At 45.1% G+C, this 23440-nt stretch overlaps 2 protein-coding genes across 3 annotated transcripts in view; both read left to right on the forward strand.

Annotated features, from left to right (window-relative positions):
• The window catches only part of HSPB2 (heat shock protein family B (small) member 2), a 486398-nt gene that overhangs the window by 381434 nt on the left and 81524 nt on the right, over positions 1-23440 (forward strand). The gene's annotated exons all lie outside the window — the stretch shown is intronic.
• Positions 1964-22496, forward strand: TTC12 (tetratricopeptide repeat domain 12). 2 transcript variants are annotated; one of them, XM_077788033.2, is made up of 21 exons: positions 1964-2638; positions 3114-3274; positions 3548-3578; positions 4097-4174; positions 5348-5469; positions 6114-6173; positions 6594-6665; positions 6967-7027; positions 7111-7299; positions 7835-7901; positions 8745-8833; positions 9849-10014; positions 11820-11912; positions 12105-12168; positions 13822-14010; positions 15162-15254; positions 17149-17217; positions 18574-18675; positions 19477-19576; positions 21483-21708; positions 22337-22496. In XM_077788033.2, exons 1-21 carry the CDS (start codon positions 1969-1971, stop codon positions 22410-22412), a joined length of 2778 nt encoding a protein of 925 aa, XP_077644159.2. In that variant the 5' UTR covers positions 1964-1968; the 3' UTR covers positions 22413-22496. The 2 variants fall into 2 exon arrangements, with proteins under 2 accessions (XP_077644159.2, XP_085416387.1); XM_085560261.1 differs by lacking the exon at positions 13822-14010 and having other exon boundaries at positions 1965-2638.

The following is a 23440-nucleotide window of genomic DNA, read 5'->3' on the forward strand; positions in this document are numbered from 1 at the left end:
GGCTCCCTGCTGCACCCTCTGAACCCGGAGGAGCTCAGGGGTTCCTCCCTCCTCTCCCACAGGAGTGAAAAGGGATTTTCCTGCCCCTGGAGCCGGGACTGTGCTCAGTGGTGAAACCACTGACAGATCCTTTGTTCAATCTTTGTGTTCCTTCAGCCGTTTTCTCAACCCTCAGACCTTTTAATTTCCATTTAATTGTCATTTTCCCTCGTCTCTCCCTCTGTTAAGGCCATGGCACCCGAGTGGCAGTGTCACCTTGGCTGAGTGTGGCTCCTTTTCCCGCGGGCTGAATTTGGGGTAAGTCTGAGCGGGGCTGGGGGGCTGGAGGGAGATTTTTGTGCTGCCTCTTCCTCTCATCCCTTCTGGAAATCATAATTATCTGGCCTTTTATCAGATAGCAGTATGTGAATATCGTGCAGGAGCTTCAGAGCATCATTTTAAGTGCTTTTTGAAGAGTTCAGGGACTAAAGGTGCCTCTCCCCTCTGCCCGTTCAGTGCTCCATGTGGCTTTATTCCCCAGGTTTTGTGGGGTAACAAATAAACCCCGAATTCCCGAGCATCTCACTGCCCCAGCTGTGGCCTCGTGGGTGTTTTTAGATGGACTCTGGGCTGGGAAAAACCTCTTTGGGATGGAGGGTGGTGTGGGCAGAGCTGCTGGCAGTGAGGGGAGGGACAGGAATTGTTGGGGTTTGGGGCATGAGGGGGAAAAGGGATATCCTGGCTGATCCTACAAGGAAAAGGGATATCCTGGCTGATCCTACAAGGAAAAGGGATATCCTGGATGATCCTACAAGGAAAAGGGATATCCTGGATGATCCTACAAGGAAAAGGGATATCCCGGCTGATCCTACAAGGAAAAGGAATATCCTGGATGATCCTACAAGGAAAAGGGATATCCTGGCTGTTCCTACAAGGAAAAGGGATATCCCGGCTGATCCTACAAGGAAAAGGAATATCCTGGATGAACCTAAAAGGAAAAGGGATATCCTGGATGTTCCTACAAGGAAAAGGGATATCCTGGCTGTTCCTACAAGGAAAAGGGATCTCCTGCCCAATCCTACAAGGAAAAAGGATATCCTGGATGTTCCTACAAGGAAAGGGGATATCCTGGCTATTCCTACAAGGAAAAGGGATATCCTGGCTGTTCCTACAGCCAAGGGGTGGAAGGAATTCTGGCTGCCTGCGGAGCTCAGCACCTCTCTGGCACTCAGGATTCCATCTCCGGCTGATGGGGTGGGATGTGGAAGCGGCCCGGGGCAATGGAAGCGGCTGCGCTGGCGGGTCCCGGTGAGGTCTCTAACTTCAGCCGCAGGGAGAGATGTCCCTGCGCTGCCGGGTCCCTGTCCGTGTCCCGGCATCCCAAATAAAAGCAGGGCCGCTCCCTGAGGCTGTGCTGCCGGGTTTCCCGTGCAGAATGGGCCATCCCCGGCCGAGGATGTGCCGGGAATGGCAATCCCGGGCAGCGCAGCTCCGCGGTGCTCGGGCTCCCTGCGGTGGCCGACAGCTTCCATCGCCGCCAGGGATCCGGAAAGCCTTTCGGGGAGATCGCGACAGGAAAATAATCCCAGTCTGACGTAAAAATCGGGACAAGTTTCAGGCTGGACATCAGCAGGAATTTCTCCATGGGGAGGTTTAGACATCGGCAGGGGCTGCCCGGGGAGGTTTGGAGGTGTCCGGGAAGGCCGGGACGTGACAGCCGGAGCTCTGGGCTGGGGACAGGGTGGGGACGGCTCACAGCGGGGGCTCGGCGGTGCCGGAGCTCCTTTCCAGGGGGACAATCCCGGGATAATCCCGGGATGCTGAGCCGGGAGCCCGCGGCCGGGACCTGCCGCTTTCCCGCCAAATTGCCGGTAGTTTGCATATCCCCACCCACTTATTTGCATATAACGGGCTGTTATCTGCATAACCACGCCCCATTATTTGCATACCACCATGCCGTTTATCTGCATATCCCCGCCCTTAATTTGCATGACCACGCCCACCTGCGGCCTCCGCGTCAGGCGCGTTCCCCTGGCAACGGCGCCGCGGGTTCGAGCCCGGCCGCGGCGGCTCCGGCTGTGCCTCGGTGTCCCTCGTTGTCCTCCGGTGTCTCTCGGTGTCCCCTCTGTGTCTCCCGTGTCCCTCTGTGTCCCTTCGGTGTCCCTTAGTGTCCCCCCTGTGTCCCCCCACTGTCCCCTTGGTGTCCCTCGGTGTCCTCCGGTGTCCTGCGGTGTCCCTCTGTGTCCCCCTGTGTCCCCCCGCTATCCCCCCGCTGTTCCCCCTGTGTGCCGTCAGTGTCCCCCCTGTGTCCTTTCTGTGTCCCTCTGTGTCCCTCCACTGTGTCCTCCGCTGTCCCCCTCTGTCCCCTTTGTGTCCCCCTGTGTCCCCTCTGTGTCCCCCTGTGTCCCCCTGTGTCCCCTCTGTGTCCCCCTGTGTCCCCTCTCTGTCCCCTCTGTGTCCCTCCACTGTCCCCTCTCTGTCCCCTCTGTGTCCCCCAGTGTCCCTCTCTGTCCCCCCTGTGTCCCTCCACTGTCCCCTCTCTGTCCCCTCTCTGTCCCCTCTCTGTCCCCGCTGTCCCCGCTGTCTGTCCCGGCCATGCTGCGGGACCAGGACACCGAGGCGGATTTCCAGCGCTTCCTGCGCCGCGTGGACGATGTCAGTGAGTGACCGGGGAAGGGGAGGCTGGCCCGGGGCGGGCGAACATCGCCGGGGCAGGGGGATCCCGGCTTCGCTTCCTTCTGCCTGGGGAATAAACTCCCAGCTCCTCCTGCTTTTATTCGGGCTGCTGGAGCCGCTTGCTGCTGCTCGGTTATCTTGGCAGAAACTGCAGGTGGCTCCTTAAAATGACAGGAAATCCACCCTGGGGAAGTTTCTGTTCGTTTATTATTATTTATTATTTCTTTCAAGTGCCCAAGGCCACCCTGGAGCATCCTGCTTTATGGGACCATAGCATTGGGAGGGTTTCAAGGTCTTTTCCAACCCAAACCATTCTGGGGTTCTGTGATTTTATGGTAAAAGCCATCCTGGCCAGCGGTGCCTTCAAAGCAGGTGACACCTGAACAACTCCCGGTGCTTCCACGTTTGAAGTCCTATGTTTATACATATTTTATCTGGGTTTTTCTGTGATTTTTTAGCCAATTTGCTGCAAGACCTGAAGTCCCCGGACTCAGCTGTGCAGGAAAAAGCCATTGCTGAGGTAGAGAAAAGGCTCCAAGAGCAAGGAGCCGGCAGGGAGGAGGAGGAGGAGGAGGAGGAGAGCAGGACCACGGTGAACAGGACGCTCATCAACACTTCTGTAAGGGCTTTTCCTCCTGACATTAAAGCTGCACTCAGTTCAGGCCTTGCCTCGGTAAAGACGTTCCAGGAAAGTCAGGAATCATCAGCTCCTCGCCATCCTTTTTTGGCAATGTCAGTGGTGCTGCTCCTGCGTGCCAGGCTGGGGGTTTTGGGTGCCCCAGACGTTCCCCGGGGCTTGCTGGGGCTCTGTGCAGCCCAGCCAAGCATCCCCGTGCTGCTGTGCCTTTCCCCAAACCTTTCCTGCTTTTCTGCTGTGTTTCTGTTTTTGCAGGGCACGGCGAGGGTGGAGGCAGCAGATGCAGGTAGGACGATGCTCCCCTCAGGCTGTCACAGCTCGAAAAACAGCCCTGGCAGGGATGAAGCTCATGCCAGAGCTGATTCCACCCCTGCCAAAATCCAGGATGACTTTTTCTGGTGTTTTTAACCAAAATTCAGTCCGATCCAGGACCACACTCAAGGTCTTGGCAGCATGGCTGTGTTTTTCACAGGTGGGAGCCTTGTTCTCTTCTGGCTTCTCATCTTTTTACACTTTTATTGTGAATTTCAAAGCAAACCTGTTTGTTTGGCCCTGGAGAGGAGCTGCAGCAAGGCAGGCCTGCAGTTCCTCAGGGGTGGCATCATCATTGTCTGTGACAGCTTGTCAGCCATTTAATTGCTGACAAAAACTTCCACTTTAATTGCTGAAATGGCCCCTTAGTGTTGGCTTTTATTAAGAAACGACTCAGAAATACCCTAGGAATGATTGTTTCTTCTCTATTTTAATAAAGTTTCATCTTTTCTCCCCCCCAACTAAAATGCCACCGACTCTCCTGGCTGGAAGGTGGCTTCCTGGCAGCTCTGGAAAAGGATGCCAAAGAGCGAGCCCAGCGGAGGAGGAGGAATGAGCAGCTGGCAAACGGTGACGGCTGGGAGACCTCAGAAATGTCAGGGACTGAGGGGGTGTCCCCAGCCCTGGGACAGGATCAGGAATTCTGCTGCACCCTGGGTCTCTGCAGGATCAGGATCCCTTGCTGCTGGAGCAGCTTTGGGATGGAGGGAGGGAATTTGGGCTGGCCAGAGGGGAATGGAAATAATGGAAAATAATGGCTGGGCTGGAATGCTGGGGCTGTTCCAGCAGGAGAGAGAGGCCTCTGTCTGCTCAGAGGGCAAGGGGAGAGGGATGGATGGGAAAGGGGTGGAAGGGAAAGGGGTGGAAGGGAAATGATGGATGGGAAAGGGATGGAAGGGAAAGGGGTGGAAGAGAAATTATGGATGGGAAAGGGATGGAAGAGAAATGATGGATGGGAAAGGGATGGAAGGGAAATGGTAAAAGGGAAATGGAAAGGAAATGGGTGGAAGGGAAATGGATTTAAGGGAAATGGGTAAAATGGAAATGGGTGAAATGGAAATGGGTGGATGGGAAATGGATGGATGGAAAATGGCAAAAGGGAAATGGGTGGAAGGGAAATGGGTAAAATGGAAATGAGTGAAATGGAAATGGATGGATGGGAAATGGGTGGAAGGGAAATGGTAAAAGGGAAATGGAAGGGAAATGGATGGAAAGGAAATGGGTTAAATGGAAATGAGTGAAATGGAAATGGATGGAAGGGAAATGGATTGAAGGGAAATGGATGGATGGGAAATGGTAAAAGGGAAATGGATGGAAGGGAAGTGATGGAAGAGAAATGATGGAAGGGAAATGGGTGAAATGGAAATGGGTGGATGGGAAATGGTAAAAGGGAAATGGGTGGAAGGGAAATGGATGGATGGGAAATGGGTGGAAGGGAAATGGGTGAAATGGAAATGAGTGGAAGGGAAATGGATGGATGGGAAATGGGTGGAAGGGAAATGGATGGATGGGAAATGGGTGGAAGGGAGATGGGTGGAAGGGAGATGGGTGAAATGGAAATGAGTGGAAGGGAAATGGATGGATGGGAAATGGGTGGAAGGGAAATGGATGGATGGGAAATGGGTGGAAGGGAGATGGGTGGAAGGGAGATGGGTGAAATGGAAATGAGTGGAAGGGAAATGGATGGATGGGAAATGGGTGGAAGGGAGATGGGTGTGCTCAAGGCATTCTGCTGCTCTGCAGCCCTGAAGGAGCAGGGGAACGAAGCCTTCAGGGCAGGAGACTTCGCCCTGGCCATCCAGAGCTACTCAGAGGGGCTGGAGAAGCTGAGGGACAAGCAGGAGCTCTACACAAACAGGGCCCAGGTCAGTGGCAGGAAGGAGCCACTTCTGGCTGGATTTTGTGTTTCTGTGCCGGGGTAAAACCCCAAAACATCGTTCTGCTGCACCCCTTGGATGTGGTGCACCCCTGCTCCTGCACAGGAGAAATCGTTCCAATTCCCAGTTCTATTCAAATCCTCTGATTGCTTTATTATTAATGCTTTTCCAGGATTCACTTCTATAACTGTGGAGTGAAACATTTGCTTTGCAGTTTCTATAAAAAATACTCTGATTTTTTAATAAATAATCCTTTTTCAGGATTCACTTCCATAACTGTAGAGTGAAATATTTGCTTTGCAGTGTCAGAAAAGAAACATTTGCTTTGCAGTGTCTATAAAAAATACTCTGATTTTTTTTTTTTTTTTTTTTTTATTATTAATACTTTTCCGGGAATCACTTCCATAACTGTAGAGTGAAATATTTGCTTTGCAGTGTCTGTTTGCCTTGTATGCCCTGGGTGTGTAAAATTCTATTCAATTGATTCTAAATTAGAAAATCCAGGGAGATGGCAGACAAGTTAGGAATGGAAAATACCCTGCAAAACCAATGGCCGGGCTAATCAGCAATCTAATTTAATTGTTTGAAGGATTCCAGTTCTTCTGCCTGGACTTTTTTCCTGTGTATTTCAGGCCTACCTGAAGCTGCATGAGTATGAGAAAGCCATCAGTGACTGCGAGTGGGCACTAAAGGTAATTCCACAATTGTCAGCTGGTAAAAACTTCTAAAATCAGCATTATTTACAGAAATCCATATTTTTGACTCAAATGAGCAGGAAAATTAAAAAAAACCCTTTTGTAAACTCTGCTTTCCACCCTCACCTCATGCCTGTGTTTCTTGGGTGCCTGGGGGGCAATAATGTAGCATAAAAACTTTAGGCACCACTAATAAATTTTATATATATATAAATAATTACATAAAATATTATTTATATATTATTTATTGATTACTAATAAATTATATATAAAAATAATTATATAAATTATATAAATACCCTAGTCTTTGCTTTGGGCAGCTCTAATAATTAATCAGAATGCTGCAAAAAGCATTGAAAGGCTGAAATTTTCTGAACATATAGCTAATAATAGATCATAATTTCTGGTTGAACTCAGTGCAATAGGAACTGCCTCAAAGCCTATTTCCTCATGGGGAAAGCTCACCTGGCCCTGCAGCACTTTGCTGAGGTAAGCTCCCTGAATTCCTGGGTGAGAGGGAGGTTTCCTGCCGTGCCTCAGTTTCTCTTTTCTCACTGGAACTCTGGTTTTTCTCCCTGGTTTTTACTGGAAAATTCCTGTTGAATTTGCCAGAGCAGGAAGATGTAGGGACTGACTGAGAATATTTGACTTTTTTGAGAGTTTTGACACCTGCATCTCCATAAATTTTCACATTTACTAAGGACTGTGGCCCCAAAAACTTTTGGGCTATCACTGATGCCATCTCCCTATTTCCAGCTGAAACTGAAAACCTTTTTTTCTCCCCATGAAGTCCAGGCAGTGCTATGAGAAGATGCTGCAGATTGATCCCCAGAAGGAAAAGCTGGTTAAAGGTGAGAAATAGATATTTTCACTCCTGTTCTCTGGTGCAGAGGGAACAGAACCCCCCTGCCACACTTTTTTTGTGCTCTCCCAGCCTGTGTGGACGAGGCCAGGCTGGAGGAGAAGAGGCTGAGGGATGAGGAGGGAGCAGCGAGGGAGGCCCAGGCTGGGAGTGCTGCTGCTTCTTCCATCCAGGAATTGCTGCAGAGGCTCAGCAGCCCCGGCCACGACATCCTCTACTACACAGGGGGCATCAGGCTCCTGGCAGAAGTTGTGAGCAGTTGTGAGTTATTTTGTTAATTGTTCATTTTGTTAATTGTTGTTCACTTGGGGAGGTGCAACCCAGGCAGAGGAGGGCAAGGGAGCAGTTTGTAAAGGAGCAGAGTGATTGTTCCGGTATTTAAAACACAAAACTTGGGTTTTGTTGAGTTTTTTTTTTGTTGAGTATTTCAGCGTGGTCAGTAGGTGCTTACAGCATTCTTTAGAATCAGACTGATGTTGTAGCTGAGCTGCTGGGTCTCATTTGTTTTAAATATTTGTTATTCTGTGTTAAAGCCCGTTGAGTTACAAAGCCAATTTTGTGTTTCAGCCTTCCTAAATAATCTTTCACTCGAAGCCAACAGCGCCGGGCATCAATCAGAGCAATTTTCAGCTCGAGAGCCACTCCTGCTTCATTCCTCCTTGAGTTTCCCCCATTTCTGAGGATGTTTCTCCCCAGAGCTGCTGATGCAGTGACCTTTTCTTTTAGCAGCGGGCAGGAAGAGCAGGAGCCCGCCTGGCTGTCACACAGCTGAGCTGTTTGTCTCTGCCTCTTGCAGGCACTGGGCAAACGCTCTTCAGGACCAACAAAGGCTTCAGTATCCTCAGCAAGGAGCCTGTCAGAGGGTGAGAGCTCTCCCAGGGGACTCCAGCCCGGGCAAATGGGAATATTGTTTTCCAGAAACAGAATCACCTCTTGAAATGCAGATGGGCTGATCAGAGGAGGATGTAATCCCAGATTTTAGTGCCTGAATGGAGGGACTGATACCTGACTCCGAGACAAACAGTGCTCCCTTAGAGGCAGGGAGGAGAATGCGTGGCTTGCTGTTTGTGTCTGCTCCTTGTGGGCAGTTATCCTATCCCTGCTGGTGAGAGCAGCTCTGCAGAAAAAATCTGACTAGAAAAGAGCATCTGAAGGCTCTGGCTGCACCCTCTGCTGCTGGGCACCAGTGAATATTTGAATATTTGGGTGCTCCTGGCACTTGTTAGGGTTCATCCTAAATTGGGTGGTGGCTGCACACAGACCCGAGTGGTGAAGCACCTACAAATTTCCAGTCCCTGGGTGAAAAATCTGACTAGAAAAGAGCATCTGAAGGCTCTGGCTGCATCCCCTGATGCTGGGCTTGGACACAAGTGAATATTTGGGTGTTCCTGGCACTTTTTAGGGTTCATCCTAAATTGGGTGCTGGCTGCACACAGACCTGGGGGGTGAATCACCTACAAATTTCCAGTCCCTGGGTAAAAAGTCTGACTAGAAAAGAGCATCTGAAAGCTCTGGCTGCACCCTCTGATGCTGGGCTTGGGCACCAGCGAATGTTTGAATATTTGGGTGCTCCTGGCACTTTTTAGGGTTCATCCTAAATTGGGTGCTGGCTGCACACAGGTCTGGGGGGTGAAGCACGTACGAATTCCCACTCCTGGATATTTCCCACTGCTTTGCTCTGCTCACGAGGTGATTTTCTCACTCAGGGCCTTCTGTGCCGAGGCCAAGAGCCCTGCTGAGGCGGAGCTCTGTGTGTCCCTCCTCGTGCTGTGGCGAGCTGCCTGCGCTGGGAACGGTAAAGCCCGAGCCCCCCTCAGCCCCGTTAATTTGAGATTAATTAATTTGGCATTTCGGGGCTGGCCATGGCCACCCTCGCCCAGAGCACCCCAAGGGTTGTGACCCCGAGTGCAGCTCTGGGGAGGTGCTGGGTGCAGCCAGGATTTTGGCAGGATGGGATTTCCACCCTGGGAGCGTTTCAAATTCACGCGAGGGGTGGGGAGGAAATTCCCCGTGATTTTTGCTGCTCTTAAGATAACGCCGCTCGCACAATTTTCTCTGTTTTAAGCAGTTATAGCTGCAAAAAGCGGAGTTTTATAGGAGAAAAGGCTGGATTATTTTAGAATTAGCAATCAACAGTGCTTGGGCAGGTGCCTGCCTCTGTTCTTAGGGAATAGCCACGTGGGTGAGAAGTGGGCTGGGGTGGGTGGTAAAGTGGAAATGCAGAATATTGGTGCCTGTGTCGACTTGTGTGGTCAAGGTATTCAAAAAAATATTAAAGCTGAAATAAGTGAAAGGGATTAAAATTAAAAAAATAAAATTAAATAAAATGAAATAAAATAAAATGGAATAAAATAAAATGGAATAAAATAAAAATAAAATAAAATAAAATAAAATAAAATAAAATAAAATAAAATAAAATAAAATAAAATAAAATAAAATAAAATAAAGCAAACTAAACTAAACTAAAATAAAGTAAAGTAAAATAAAATGAAATAAAATGAAATAAAATAAAATAAAATAAAATAAAATAAAATAAAATAAAATAAAATATAATATAATAAAATAATAAAATAAAATAAAATAAAATAAAATAAAATAAAGCAAACTAAACTAAACTAAAATAAAGTAAAGTAAAATAAAATGAAATAAAATGAAATAAAATAAAATAAAATAAAATAAAATAAAATAAAATATAATATAATATAATAAAATAATAAAATAAAATAAAATAAAATAAAATAAAATAAAATAAAACAACTGAAGGGATGGCAGTGAGTGACGCCGCAGTGAGATTTTCTCTCTCCTTCCAGAAGAAAATCAGCGTCTCCTGTTGGCCCAGCCCGAAGTGAGTGCCCAGCTGCCAGAGCTGCTGTCCTGTGGCACAGCCCAGATGCAGAGGGAGGCCCTGGCACTGATCTCTCTCTACTCAGAGCACCAGAGCGGCCGGGGGCTGCTGGTCAGGCAGGACCTGAGCAGGTGGGCAGCCCCGGAGAGTGGCCTGGCAGTGCCAGAGCTGCCCCAGCTCCAGGGGAAAAGGACACTCAGGGCTGGCGGTTGCCCTGATTTTTAAAAGTGTTACGTTTTTTTTTATAGTTCTGTTGAAAGTTATAAAGTTCTTTTAAAAGCTTTCCATGCCTTCTGATAACATTTACACATTTCTACTGGAGTTCTCACACACTGTCCATGTCAATAATGATTGTTTTGCATTTTTCTTTGTGGGAGGAGAGAATTGATGGGCTGTTGGTTTGACCAGTGTGGTTGGAGAGGTGGCAATTCCATCCTCCAACCTACTGTCACTTTTGGAACTCTATATATTGCGAGGTCAGAAATAAAATTGTCTTTTTTTCTCTTTTGAACTCACCAAACTTCCGTGTATTCATTTTGTGCCCAGTAGTGAGCTCAGCACTCTGCACAGCTCCTGAAAGGTGGCTGTGCTCAGTGGGCTCGGGGCTTTTCTCCAGAACAGACAGAATCAGAGCTCAGAGCCTCGAGCTGCACCAAGGGAAATTCGGGCTGGATAGCAGGAGAAGTTTTTTACAGAAAAGGAGATAAAGTTCTGGAATGCTCTGCCCAGGGAGGTGGTGGAGTCAGCACCCCTGGGTGTGTGTAAAACCAGCCTGGAAGTGGCACTGGGTGCCAGGGTTGGGTTGAGCTGTTGGGGCTGGGCTGGACTGGATGACTTTGAAGGTCTCTTCCAACCCAGGGATTCTGTGAATTCTGTGAATTTTGGGGTTTTGGGATTCTGGGATTCTGTGAATTCTGTGATTATCTAAATTCTGTGATTCAGTGATTCTGTGAATTCTGTGAATTATGTGATTCTGTGATTCTGTGAATTCTGTGATTCTGTGATTGATTCTGTGATTCTGTGAATTCTGTGAATTCTGTGAATTCTGTGAATTCTGTGATTCTGTGATTCTGTGAATTCTGTGAATTCTGTGATTGATTCTGTGATTCTGTGAATTCTCTGATCTCTGTGAATTCTGTGATTCTGTGATTGATTCTGTGATTCTGTGAATTCTGTGATTCTGTGATTGATTCTGTGAATTCTGTGATTCTCTGAATTCTGTGATTCTGTGATTGATTCTGTGATTCTGTGATTCTGTGAATTCTGTGATTCTGTGATTCTGTGATTCTGTGAATTCTGTGAATTCTGTGAATTCTGTGATTGATTCTGTGATTCTGTGAATTCTCTGAATTCTGTGAATTCTGTGATTCTGTGAATTCCTGAGTTGGCACGGTGACCCTGACCTTCCTGCCCCTTGGCGACTGGCCTGGCCTGGCAAAAGTGGAATTGGATGTGTGGGGTAGAGCTGCAGGAAGTTTTCATGTGTGAAACATCAGGATTTCAGTTAATTCCTGTAATTTTGAGTCCCCTCCTTTAAACCTGTGCAGCACTCTCACCCTGGTGCCCCTAAAATCTCCTGATTCCAGCTGAGGGCCTCTCCCCATTTAAAAATGGGGATTTGGGGTTATTTGGTGCTGTCCTGGCTCGCAGGATAAAATCAAAACCCAGTGCTTTGCTTTTGTCCTGCTGCTTCCTCCCAGGCCACCCTGAGAAATGTCCATTTACTGGTTTGGGGTAAAAACGGGTGATCAGGAGACTTTGTCCATTTTTCCTGGAGAGGAAAGCTGAAAGGAATGAGCCACATCTCAAAGGGTGCTGAAAGAATCAGATTTAACTGTGGCTTGAAATGCCAACAACCTAAAAAAATTATAATTTTGATCTTTAATGATTAAACCAAGGCTGACAGCAATTTTTGGTTGTTTTATTTGAACACCAGATGGCTGCATATTTTGATGGCATTTGTCAAGTGCACTGATGCAAGGGCTGAAAGTGCCATGAACATCCTGTCCGACTTAGCTGGGGAGGAAAGGTAATTTATTTAAATTCCTCCCTCATTTCTCTAAATGTTTAAATTCCTCACTCATTTCTCTGTGCTGTGAGCTGTGGCTGTTGGCCACCTTTGCCCTGAGCTTGCTGGAGTTTCTCTTGCTCTTCTCTTGCCTCTAGCTTTTGTTTTTGACTAAAATTTGACTAAAACTTTGGGTTTTTTATGCCCCAACAGGTTCCAAACCCAGTGTCGGGCCATGCTTTCCACGGATGTTTTACCTTTATTCACCCAGTTGCTGGTAGGGAGGATCTGATTTTGTATTTCCAGTTTATTTTTGTGTAACATGTCCCATGTCTTCTCTACGGAAGTAAAAAATGGAGTTTTTTCAGGAAAATATTCTTTTCTCCAATATGTTGTCCTACACATCCCTAGTTTAATATTCAGCATAAATTCTGCTCTTGGCTGCAGATTCCCACTGATAATTTCACCTTCAGCTTCGAGTTTTGCTCTTTTTGATGTGACTTTAATCCCCTTTCTGTCTTGGATGGTGATTTTTGCCTTCTAATCGGAGGGATCGGGGTGAGGAGCTGACCCTGGGTGCCGAGGCAGAGAATCCTTTACTCCAACAGCAAATTTAAAATATCTTGTGCAGAAACCTGTTGTGCTGGGCAGTAAAATATTGCCATTTCTCCGAATGAGCAGCACGACAATAATTCCACCATTTTCCCATTGTTTGCTGGAATTCCAGCTGCTCTGTGCCTGCAGGAAACGTTCACTCCCGGGCGTCAGGGGACACGAATTCCCTTTTCCCAGAGCTCAGAAAGCAGAAGGTGCAAATGAGGGAAATCTGCAACCCTCGGGCAGCTGGGCTTTACCAGAGTGCCCGTGCCCGGTGAATTGTGGTGAAAAATTTACTTAAAAATATATATTTTGGAATTTATTTATTTACTTACATGGATTTATTTACTTAAAAAATATATATTTTTTAATTTATTTATTTACTTCCATTTATTTACTTAAAAAACATATATTTTAAAATTTATTTATTTACTTAAAAATATATGGCTTTGAATTTATTTAGTTACTTAAATGGTTTTATTTACTTCAATTTATTTACTTAAAAATATGTTTTTTTGAATTTATTTATTTATTTACTTAAATTGATTTATTTACTTCAATTTATTTGCTTTGAATTTATTTATTTACTTAAATTTATTTTTTTAAAAATAGATATTTTCAAATTTATTTATTTACTTACATTTATTTACTTAAAAATATATTTTTTCGAATTTATTTATTAATTTAAATGCATTTATTTACTTAAAAACATATATTTTTAAATTTATTTATTTACCTAAATTTATTTACTTAAAAAATATGTTTTTGAATTTATTTATTTACTTAAATGAATTTATTTACTTAAATATATATATATTTAAATGTATTCATTTCCTCCAATTTATTTACTTAAAAATATCTATTTTTGAATTTATTTATCTACTTCAATGGATTTATTTACTTTAAATATCTATTTTTGAATTTATTTATTTACTTCAATGGATTTATTTACTTTAAATATCTATTTTTGAATTTATTTATTTACTTCAATGGATTTATTTACTTCAATTTATTTGCTTTAAATATCTATTTTTGAATTTATTTATCTACTTCAATGGATTTATTTACTTTAAATATCTATTTTTGAATTTATTTATTTACTTCAATGGATTTATTTACTTCAATTTATTTGCTTTAAATATCTATTTTTGAATTTATTTATTTACTTCAATGGATTTATTTGCTTTAAATATCTATTTTTGAATTTATTTATTCACTTCAATGGATTTATTTACTTTAAATAGATATATTTTTCCCCTGTTGCGTGTTGCTCAGGTTCCCGGGCTCGCAGCCCGCAGCGCTCGGGGCTGACTGTTCCCTGCTGTGTCTGCAGGTGTGCGCCGGGCAGGGGCAGCGGGCACAGCTGGCACAGCGGGCACAGCGGGCACAGCTGGCACAGCGGGCACAGCTGGCACAGCTGGCTCGGGCCGTGGCCGCGCTGGGCAGCCTGTGTGCAGATGTGGGGCTGCGGGCACAGCTGGCACGGAGCGGGCAGTGCTGGCAGGCCTGCCTGCAGCTGCTGGTAAGGGAACCCCAGCTCGTGTGCCCCCAGCCCAGCCGCGATTTGGGGGAGGTCCAGAGCTGCCCCCCTCGGCTCTGTCCCTGCAGGGCCCTTCCAAATCCAGGCTTTGCTTCTAGTCAGTGCTCTTGGGCACAGAAAGCTTGAAATTCTACAGCACAGAAAGTTTAAAATTCTAGTTGAAAACACTTCAGCACAGAAAGTTTAAAATTCTAGTTCAAAACTTCAGCAGAGCAAGTTTAAAATTCTACTTTAAAGTGCTTCAGCACAGAAAGCTTAAAATTCCAGTTCAAAAGTCTTCAGCACAGGTTTAAAATTCTTCAGCATAGAAAGGTTTAAAATTCTTCAGCACAGAAGGTTTAAAATTCTAGTTCAAAACTCTTCAGCAGAACAAGTTTAAAACTCTAGTTTAAAACGCTTCGGCACACAAAGTTTACAAGTCTAGTTTAAAACGCTTCAGCACAGAAAGTTTAAAACTCTTCAGTACAGAAAGTTTAAAACTCTAGTTTAAGACTCTTCAGCACAGAAAGTTTATAATTCTAGCTTAAAACTCTTCATCACAGAAGTTTTAAAATTCTTCAGCACAGAAAGGGTAAAAATTCTTCAGCACAGAAAGTTTAAAATTGTAGTTTAAAACTCCTCAGCACAGAAGGTTTAAAACTCTTCAGCTCAGAAAGTTTAAAACTCTTCAGCTCAGAAAGTTTAAAACTCTAGTTTAAAATTCTTCAGCACAGAAAGTTTAAAATTCTAGTTTAAAACTCTTCAGCACAGAAAGTTTAAAACTCTTCAGCTCAGAAAGTTTAAAACTCTAGTTTAAAATTCTTCAGCACAGAAAGTTAAAAATTCTAATTTAAAACTCTTCAGCACAGAAAGTTTGAAATTCTTCAGCACAGAAAGTTTGAAATTCTAGTTTAAACCTCTTCAGCAGAGCAAGTTTACAGTTCCAGGATTCCAACGCCTTGCAGGCGAGGCTGTGCTGTGAGCAGTCCCCAAAGCCTGAAGGTTCGGGGCTGGGACGGGATCCCTGTAACATCCCCAAATTCCCAAATTTTGGGGTGCAGCTTCGGGTGCCAAGCACGAGGCTTCGTGTCCCAGTCATGCCCTGCCCAGGAGCCGAGCCCTGGAGCTGATTTCGGTGCCCGGCTCTCTCGCAGGGTGATGCCAGCACCCCTGGGTACCAGCAGTGCGTGTTTGCAGTGCTGGGGCTGATGATGAACCTGCTGCTGGAATCCAACAGCACCATCCAGGTAGGAACATCTGGGAATGAAAAAATAATTACAGTGCTGCAGTGTGGGAATGCAGAGCTTCCCTCTGGCTGCCCTGGGACCCTGGCAGGGGTCAGGAACCCCCTGGTCAGAGCCCCCAGAGACACTGGCTGTGATCTCTGCCCATGGAAAAAAGTTTTCAATCTCACAGGATCAATTACCAGCTCTGAGTGTTTGATATCAGTAATAATTAAGTGTGGCACAGGTGCAAAAGTAAAATTTTAGGGTTCTAGATGAGGGGTCCAAAGGGACAAGATGGAGGAAATTGGGTGTGCCTTGTCCTTTTTCTCCTTCTTCATGCCCTCCATGTCTCACTGTGGTGTTGGCATTTTTCTGTTGGCTCAGGCTGAGGACACACTGTCCAACGTAGGTGACAGATATTGGCACGTTCTTGTAAATGCAGCCCAGGGAGTTTCTGGTATTGAATGTTTGTCACATCCCACTGAGGGCAGAGCCCCACACGCTGCCCTGCAGGACAGAGCTGGGCAGGGCAGCAGAACATGTGAGAGATAAACAGAATAAACAACCTGGAAACCAGCACAGACCAATTATGGCTTCTGCTTTGGCAGGGGGCTGACAGACAGAGACTTTCTACAATCTCAGAATCATCAATAGCTCAGATTCCAACACTGCAGGTTGTTTTTAAGGGTAGTTGACAATTTAAGTAGGCTGAAAAGTGGAAAAAGCTACAGAATTTTCTCCTCTGCCACCATCTCCAATATATAAACAGCTATGAGGAAAAACCAGTGTGCAGTGCATAAATTATCTTTCCCTAGTGGTCTAAATGCTGTCTCTGGAATCTCTCTCCAGCTGTGCCATGTTCTGAGGTCCTGGCTGCTTTCCAAAATTATCCCCCAGGAGGGAGGACTCCCCAGGGTGCTGCAGAGCTGGGCACACCTGGCTGTCCCCTGATCTCCAGGGCATCCCTTGTCCCTGAGCCCAGTTCTGCTCCAGCCCGCCCAGCCCCAGCTGCAGCCCAGTTTCCCCTGAGTTTCCCCTGAGTATCCCCAGAGTTTCCCCTGAGTTTCCCCTGAGTTTCCCCTGAGTATCCCCTGGATATCCCCTGAGTATCCCCAGAATTTCCCCTGAGTTTCCCCTGAGTATCCCCTAGGTATCCCCTGAGTATCCCCAGAGTTTCCCCTGAGTTTCCCCTAAGTTTTCCCTGAGTTTCCCCTGAGTATCCCCTGAGTATCCCCTGGGTTTCCCCTGAGTTTCCCCTGAGTTTCCCCTGAGTATCCCCTGGATATCCCCTGAGTATCCCCAGAATTTCCCCTGAGTTTCCCCTGAGTATCCCCTAGGTATCCCCTGAGTATCCCCAGAGTTTCCCCTGAGTTTCCCCTGAGTTTCCCCTGAGTATCCCCTAGGTATCCCCTGAGTATCCCCTGAGTATCCCCTGGGTTTCCCCTGAGTTTCCCCTGAGTTTCCCCTGAGTATCCCCTGAGTATCCCCTGAGTTTCCCCTGTCTTTTCCCTGTCTTTCCCCTGAGTTTTCCCTGAATTTCCCCTGAGTTTCCCCTGTCTTTTCCCTGAGTGTTCCCTGTGTTGTTTTCCCTGTGTTTTCTTCCCTGTATTTTTTTCCCATGTTGTTTTTCCTGACTTTTCCCTAAGTTTCCCATGAGTTTCCCTTGAGTATTCCCTGTGTTGTTTTCCCTGTATTTTCCGTGACTTATTTTCCCTGAGTTTTTCCTGACTTATTTTCCGAGTTTTCCCTGTTTTCTCTGTGTTTTCCCTGACTTTTCCCTGAGTATTCCCTGTGTTGTTTTCTCTGTATTTTCCCTGAGTTTTTCCTGAGTTTTCCCTGTATTTTCCCTTTGTTTTCCCTGACTTTTCCCTGAGTTTCCCCTGAGTTTCCCCTGAGTTTTCCCTGTGTTTTCCAGGACTTTGCTGTGGCCATCAGTGGCAGTTGCCTGGCTCTGCTCAACCATCAGGATGGAAAGATTATCACAGTAAGTCACCAGCAAAAAAAAACACAAAAAAACCAAAAAACAGCAGGGTTTGGCTTTCCTGAGCTCTTCAGAGCAAATTTCTGCCCTGTGCAGAAGGCTTTGAAGCCTAAAACTCTCCTAACAGCAATAAAGAAATAACAGACCACTTTTATATTCATTTTCATATGGTTTGATGCGAGATGTTCTCAAGGTTCTCCTGAAATCTGTTTAATAGAAGCTCTTACAAACCATTTCGGTATGGGACCTGTGAAAAATGCATATTTTATGATTGGCTTTTCACAAATATTAAATTGAATACCATATGTATTCTTTTATATTGATTAGAAGTGCTGTATTAACATTTTAATAGCGTGGTAAATGTAGTTTTGTAGTTTAAAATGAAGCTTTAGTAGTTAAGATAGAAACTATGGATGTGGTTTTTTTTTTTTAAATAATGAGATATTCACTTTGAGATAACAGTCACAGAACACCTAAATCTTCCAGAGAAGAGGAATTTTTTGTTTTCTCATCAGAAGAATCTAATTTCTTCAGACATTGCTCAGGCTCGAAGATGCTGTGGGAATTAAAAGAAGCAGTTGACATATACCAGACAAAATTTCTTATTTTAAATAGAATGTATGCATAACCATGAAATATATATGAATATGCAACAGGCTGTTGCTTTTAAGGGTTATTCCTTTGTTCACTAAACATGTTTTTGGCAGCTCAGTGCCCAAAAACATCCAGATGTCCGTAATTCTTTGCTTTTTATCATCTCGTAGTGTCCTAATCCTCATTGTCCAAATTCTTATTATTCTAATTTTATTACTATTTTTAATAACTATTTTATTCCTAATAAACTTTTAAAACTTTAAAACCCAAGCGAATCCTTTAAAAATCAGTGGAAACCAAAGCAGCAAGAGCAGTTTGGGTGCTCAGATTTTTCCCTTTGCAGTTTTTGGGTGGGAATTCCAGCTGTGCTCCTGGGAATGGGGTGGGACAGATGTGGTTTCCCTGAGCTCCCTGGTTTTTTATTTCTCCCAGTGCCAGCAGTGCTGGGCTGCTCCCTGGCAGGAATTTGTATTTTTATTTTTTCAAGGAATGAACAGCCAGAGTCCCAATTTGGGCTCATCCCACCCTGCGCTGGAGCTCTGCTGTGCTCGGTGCCCAAGAAACAACAAAAAACCAAAAAAACCACATCCTAAAGATGCTCTTTGCTAATTTCTGTAATTCCGGGATTTCCGTAATAGAAATTAAGGAAATTTCTCCTTTCAGCACTTCAATTACTTCAGTCTTACCGTGCAAGAAACGAAACAATTGTGCTGCCAGGAGGAATAAATATTTGGGTTGACTTTTTCCTGGTTTTTCCCTCTTTAGAGAGCCCTTGGGGTGCTGAGCCGGGCCCTGCCCGCCTCGCCCGCCGCGGTGCAGGAAGCGGTGCAGGGAGGAGTGGTGAGGAAAATGCTGAAATTCCTGAAAGTAATTCCAGTTTGCTTTACTTCCTCCTGAATCTGCTCAAATTCCTGAAAGTAAATCCAGTTTTCTTTATTTCCACCTGCATCTGCTCAAATTCCTGAAAATAAATCCACTTTTCTTTATTTTTGCCCACATTGTCCCCCTGAGCAAATCTTCTTCCCCTTTTATTCTTTTTAAGATAAGTTTTTTCTTTAATTCTTTCTTCTTAATTTTTAATTCTTAATTCTAATTCTTCTTTAATTTTTTTTAAATTTTTTGATTTATTTTTTTCTTTAACTCTTCCTTCTTAATTAAAAAAAAAAATCTTAATTATAATTCTTCTTTAATTTTCTTTAATTTTTTCTTTAATTTTTTAAAATTTAATTTATTTCTTTAATTTGTTCTTAATTTTAAAACATTCTTAATTCTAATTCTTCTTTATTTTTTCTTTTTCATTTCATTTTTTCTTTAATTCTTTCTGCTTGAATTTTTTTAATTCTTAATTCTAATTCTTCGTTAATTTTTTCTTTCATTTTTTCTTTCATTTTTTCCATTTAATTTTTTTATTTAATTCTTCCTGCTTATTTTTTTTTTAATTCTTAATTCCAATTCCTCTTTAATATTTTTTTCTTTAATTTTTTGCTGCATACCCATGCCCATCAGGTGTTTATGCAGATCAAGTTAGTCTAGAATCAAACCTGTGGCACTGGGGTTGCTGTGAGGAGAATTGGCCAGCAGAGACCCAGGGAATTTTGTGTGTTTGTCAGAAGCAGGAATTAAATGAGATAAAAATTAAATTAATTTGCCCTCTGCTTGCACCCTCAGGCTGGGGGCCGGCTCACATCCAGCTACGCCATCAAAACCCTTTCCGCCTGCACCCAGAGCAGCAGGAGAGCCCAGCAGGAGCTGCAGAAATGGGATAAAAGTGAGCAAATTTGGGATTTCCGCGCCTCGGGGCAGGTCCCGGTGCCCTCCGTGGGGATGTTGGCCTGGCATCAAAAGCAGCAGGAGCTGCAGGCAGAGGAACGGTGCCAGAGCAGAGTTAGGGTCTGAATCTGCTAAATCGGAGCAGTTTTAGGGTTTAAATCTGAATCGGAGCAGTTTTAGGGTTTAAAGCTGCTAAATCGGAGCAGTTTTAGGGTCTAAATCTGAATCGGAGCAGTTTTAGGGTCTGAATTTCCTAAATCAGAGAAGTTTTAGGGTCTAAAGCTGCTAAATCGGAGCAGTTTTAGGGTTTAAAGCTGCTAAATCGGAGCAGTTTTAGGTTCTAAATCTAAATCAGAGCAGTTTTAGGGTCTGAATCTGCTAAATCAGAGCAGTTTTAGGGTCTAAATCTAAATCAGAGCAGTTTTAGGGTCTAAATCTGAATTGGAGCAGTTTTACAGTTTAAAGCTGCTAAATCGGAGCAGTTGTAGGGTCTAAATCTGAATTTGAGCAGTTTTAGGGTCTGAATCTGCTAAATCAGAGCAGTTTTAGGGTCTGAATCTGCTAAATCAGAGCAGTTTTCGGGTTTAAAGCTGCTAAATCAGAGCAGGTTTTGGGTATTCCTGTTCTGAGTGCTCTGCTCTGTGCTACAGCCCCGCTTGCATTGCTTTAAAACCCAGCCCCTGTCACAGCTAAAGGGAGCACAGCAGAGAATGCTGAGATTTTCCCTGGCAGAGCCTGCAGTTCGAGCTGCACCCAGGATTTGCTCTGGTGAAAAGCCTCTGAGAGATCCCCTGCCCTTTGTGCAGCCAGGCTCCTCTGAGCTGGCACTGCCTCAAACCAGCAGCAAGGCTTCACTGTCCCCACAAAACTCTGGGCTTTAACCTTTAACCCGAGGAGTCATGAATTCTTTAACCTGGGAAGTCACAAATTCTTGTTTTGTCAGCTCTGTTTGCCAGAGGAAGCCTCCCAGGTGAGAAAGCTGTGGCTGTATTTATCTGTTATCTATTTTATCATTATCAGTGATCTCTGAATGCTCAGGTCTCTGAATGTTCAGGATTTGAATGTTCAGGATTTGAATGTTCAGATCTCTGAATGTTCAGATCTCTGAATGTTCAGGTCTCTTAATGTCCAGGATTTGAATGTTCAGATCTCTGAATGTTCAGGATTCTGAATGTTCAGGTCTGAATGTTCAGGCCTGTGAATGTTCAGGATTCTAAATGTTCAGGATTTGAATGTTCAGGATTTGAATGTTCAGGATTCTGTGTCCTGAGATGTTGCTGCTGCTTTCAGATGTCAGAGCCAAAACCCTCTGCTGTCCTCAGGGGCAGCTCCCAGGTGAGCTTTGGTAGCTCTGGATGCACAGAAAGCTTTTTTATGTTCCTTTTTCCAGCTGCTCTTCCCACATCAGCATTTCTGGTCTAAGGCAGTTGATGTGGCACATTCAGCTCTCTGTGAGAGAGAGCTCTGGGCAAGTGGAGCTGGGGCAGCTCCTGGCTGTCACCTCTGCTCCAAGAATGACCCAAGAACAGAGGAGAGACCAAACTGCAAGAGGAGAAAAAGAAACTTTAATACAAAGGATTCTCCAGCTTATATAGACCGACACATTCTATTTGATTGGCTAATTAATAAAAACATCTTCCTCACACACCATCCTTGAGAGGAACAGAAAAGCAAGGTGGAAGAACCCCACCTGCAGATTGTTTAGGCTAACAAGTGATTCCTACAGCTCCCTAAAAATTCTCACAAGGCACTGTGAGAAACGACTGCTGTTTCTCTCTCCGTGACGAGGCTGGGAGATACCTGGCTGCTGAAATCTCCATGAAATCCCCTTGCTGCTCCAGCTTTTCCAGGCAGCTGGAGCAGCTCGGGGTGCCTCACAGGGATTTCTCTCCCCCTCCTGCCAGGGTTCCAGGTGCTGCTGAGGCTGCTGGACTCGGGGGATGAGCTGACCGTGGGGAACGCAGCCTTCAGCCTCGGCCAGTGCCTGCTCCTGCCCGGGGCTGCCTCCTCGCTGCTGGGCTCCAACGTGGTGCAGCTGCTGCTCAGGCACGCTGGGGGTGATGCTCTCAGGACCTCGGTGCAGAAGAACTCAGCCATTGCCCTGGCCAGGCTCTGTGTGGCTGAGCCAAGGTAAGCCCCCAAAATCCCTTTTTTTATTTCCCTTTTTCTGTCATTAGGTGATAATCCCTGAGAAACCAACCAGGGTAAGACAAATCTAGGTTAATTTGTAGAAATTCTAGGTTAATTTCTATAAATTTTATTGAATTTATATATGAACAAATTCTATGAATTTATTCGTAGAATAAATTATATTAATTCTATTTCCTTCCTCCAGCCAGAATTCCCCCTTGTGACCTCTCCCCAAGTCCTGCTTTGGGGTTCCTGGGGTGCAATTCTGTCTTCACATCTTTCAAGGAGTTCATTGACAGAAGGGATGTTAGAAGTCTGTAGAGAAACTTTCAGCCCTGAGATTTGTCTAAAGCAGCAGAGATGGAAGGGAAACTTTATTTTCTTAGTTTTGTTAATCTGAAACGCCACCTATTTGAATAATTTAATTAATGTGTCTTTCTGAGGGCAACAATAATCTAGAAACACTATTAAGAGTATATGTATCAACTCTGTGTTGCTATTATTATTCTCTAGAAACTCTGTTTTGTATTGAATATAGCATTAAACACCCCTGAAAGCTTGGACAGAGCAGTGAAAGGTTAAAACTCTATTTTTTAGTCACCACCTGTTCCCCCTGTTGTCTCTCCAGGCACATGCATCAGCTGAGGAAGCTCAATGGCCTGGCCATCCTGAACTCCTCCATGAAATACGTGCACAGCAGCTGAACTCCTCAGAAACCCTCCACAAGTGCCCTTCATCTCACTTGGACTTGAGTTTTCTTTGCTTTAATAAAATTAATTCAAAGCACATCAGCTTCTCAGTGGCTTTTTGGAGTGGTTTTGGTCCCCCACAGAAGCCAGTGAAACAATATCAGGAGGAAGAAGTGAATTTCTTATCTCAGCTACCAGCTGAAATACCACCTTGCATTAGGCTGCCTTTGCTTTAATAATTGACATAAATTTAATAAATGGCCATGAATACAGCCTAGCCTTTTTTTTGTGGTTGGTTTTGAACACAGGAAACAGAAGAATTTATTGCATTTCTGTGAAGAATAAGCACAGGCCAGCCCAGTTTGACTTTAAAATGCCTCTTCAGCTGCTCTCCTTGGCACCTGGGGGTGCCAATTCTGTGGGGAACCTTTGTCCCCGCAGAGCTGACAAATTTTCCAGCTGAATCAGCTTCCCACTGCAGAGAGGGATATTCTGGGATGGCAAGCGTTCATCATCTGGGGGGTTTTGGGGTTCCAGCCTGCCCAGACAGGTAACAAAGCCCACCTGGAGGCTCGGCAGGAATTTTCCTTCCAGGCAGGGGAAAAAGCTGCAGTGCCCTGCCCTTGGTTCTGCCAGGGAGGTGAGGGCAGGGCTGGGCTGGCAGGGGTGTCGGTGAGCCCTGGCTCAGCCGGGAGGATGGAGGGAATGGTGTTGAATAATGAGAATATTGTTGCTGCCAGGGAGCCGCCCTGGCTGTCAGCAGGGCTTTATCTGCCCCTGCTCAGGTGTTCCCACACAGGCAGGGCTGTGTCAGCCCGTCGGGGGCAGCGCTGTCCCTGCGGGTCGGGATGGAAAAGGATTAAAAGTCCTTTTTTCCCAGCCCTGCAGCCAAAGGAGGAGTCTGGATGTGCAGGATCAGCTTCTCAAGGTTGTTTATTTCCCTTATCCAGAACATTCTTTCTCTGACCTGCTGAGCTCTGGCCAGCAGCTCGGCCATGGCATTCTGTCTGTCCTTCAAGGGGGTGTTCACATTTTATACCAAA

This window comes from Lonchura striata, chromosome 24 (genome assembly GCF_050655825.1).
Source record: "Lonchura striata isolate lonStrDom1 chromosome 24, ASM5065582v1, whole genome shotgun sequence".
Taxonomy (NCBI): Eukaryota; Metazoa; Chordata; class Aves; order Passeriformes; family Estrildidae; genus Lonchura; species Lonchura striata.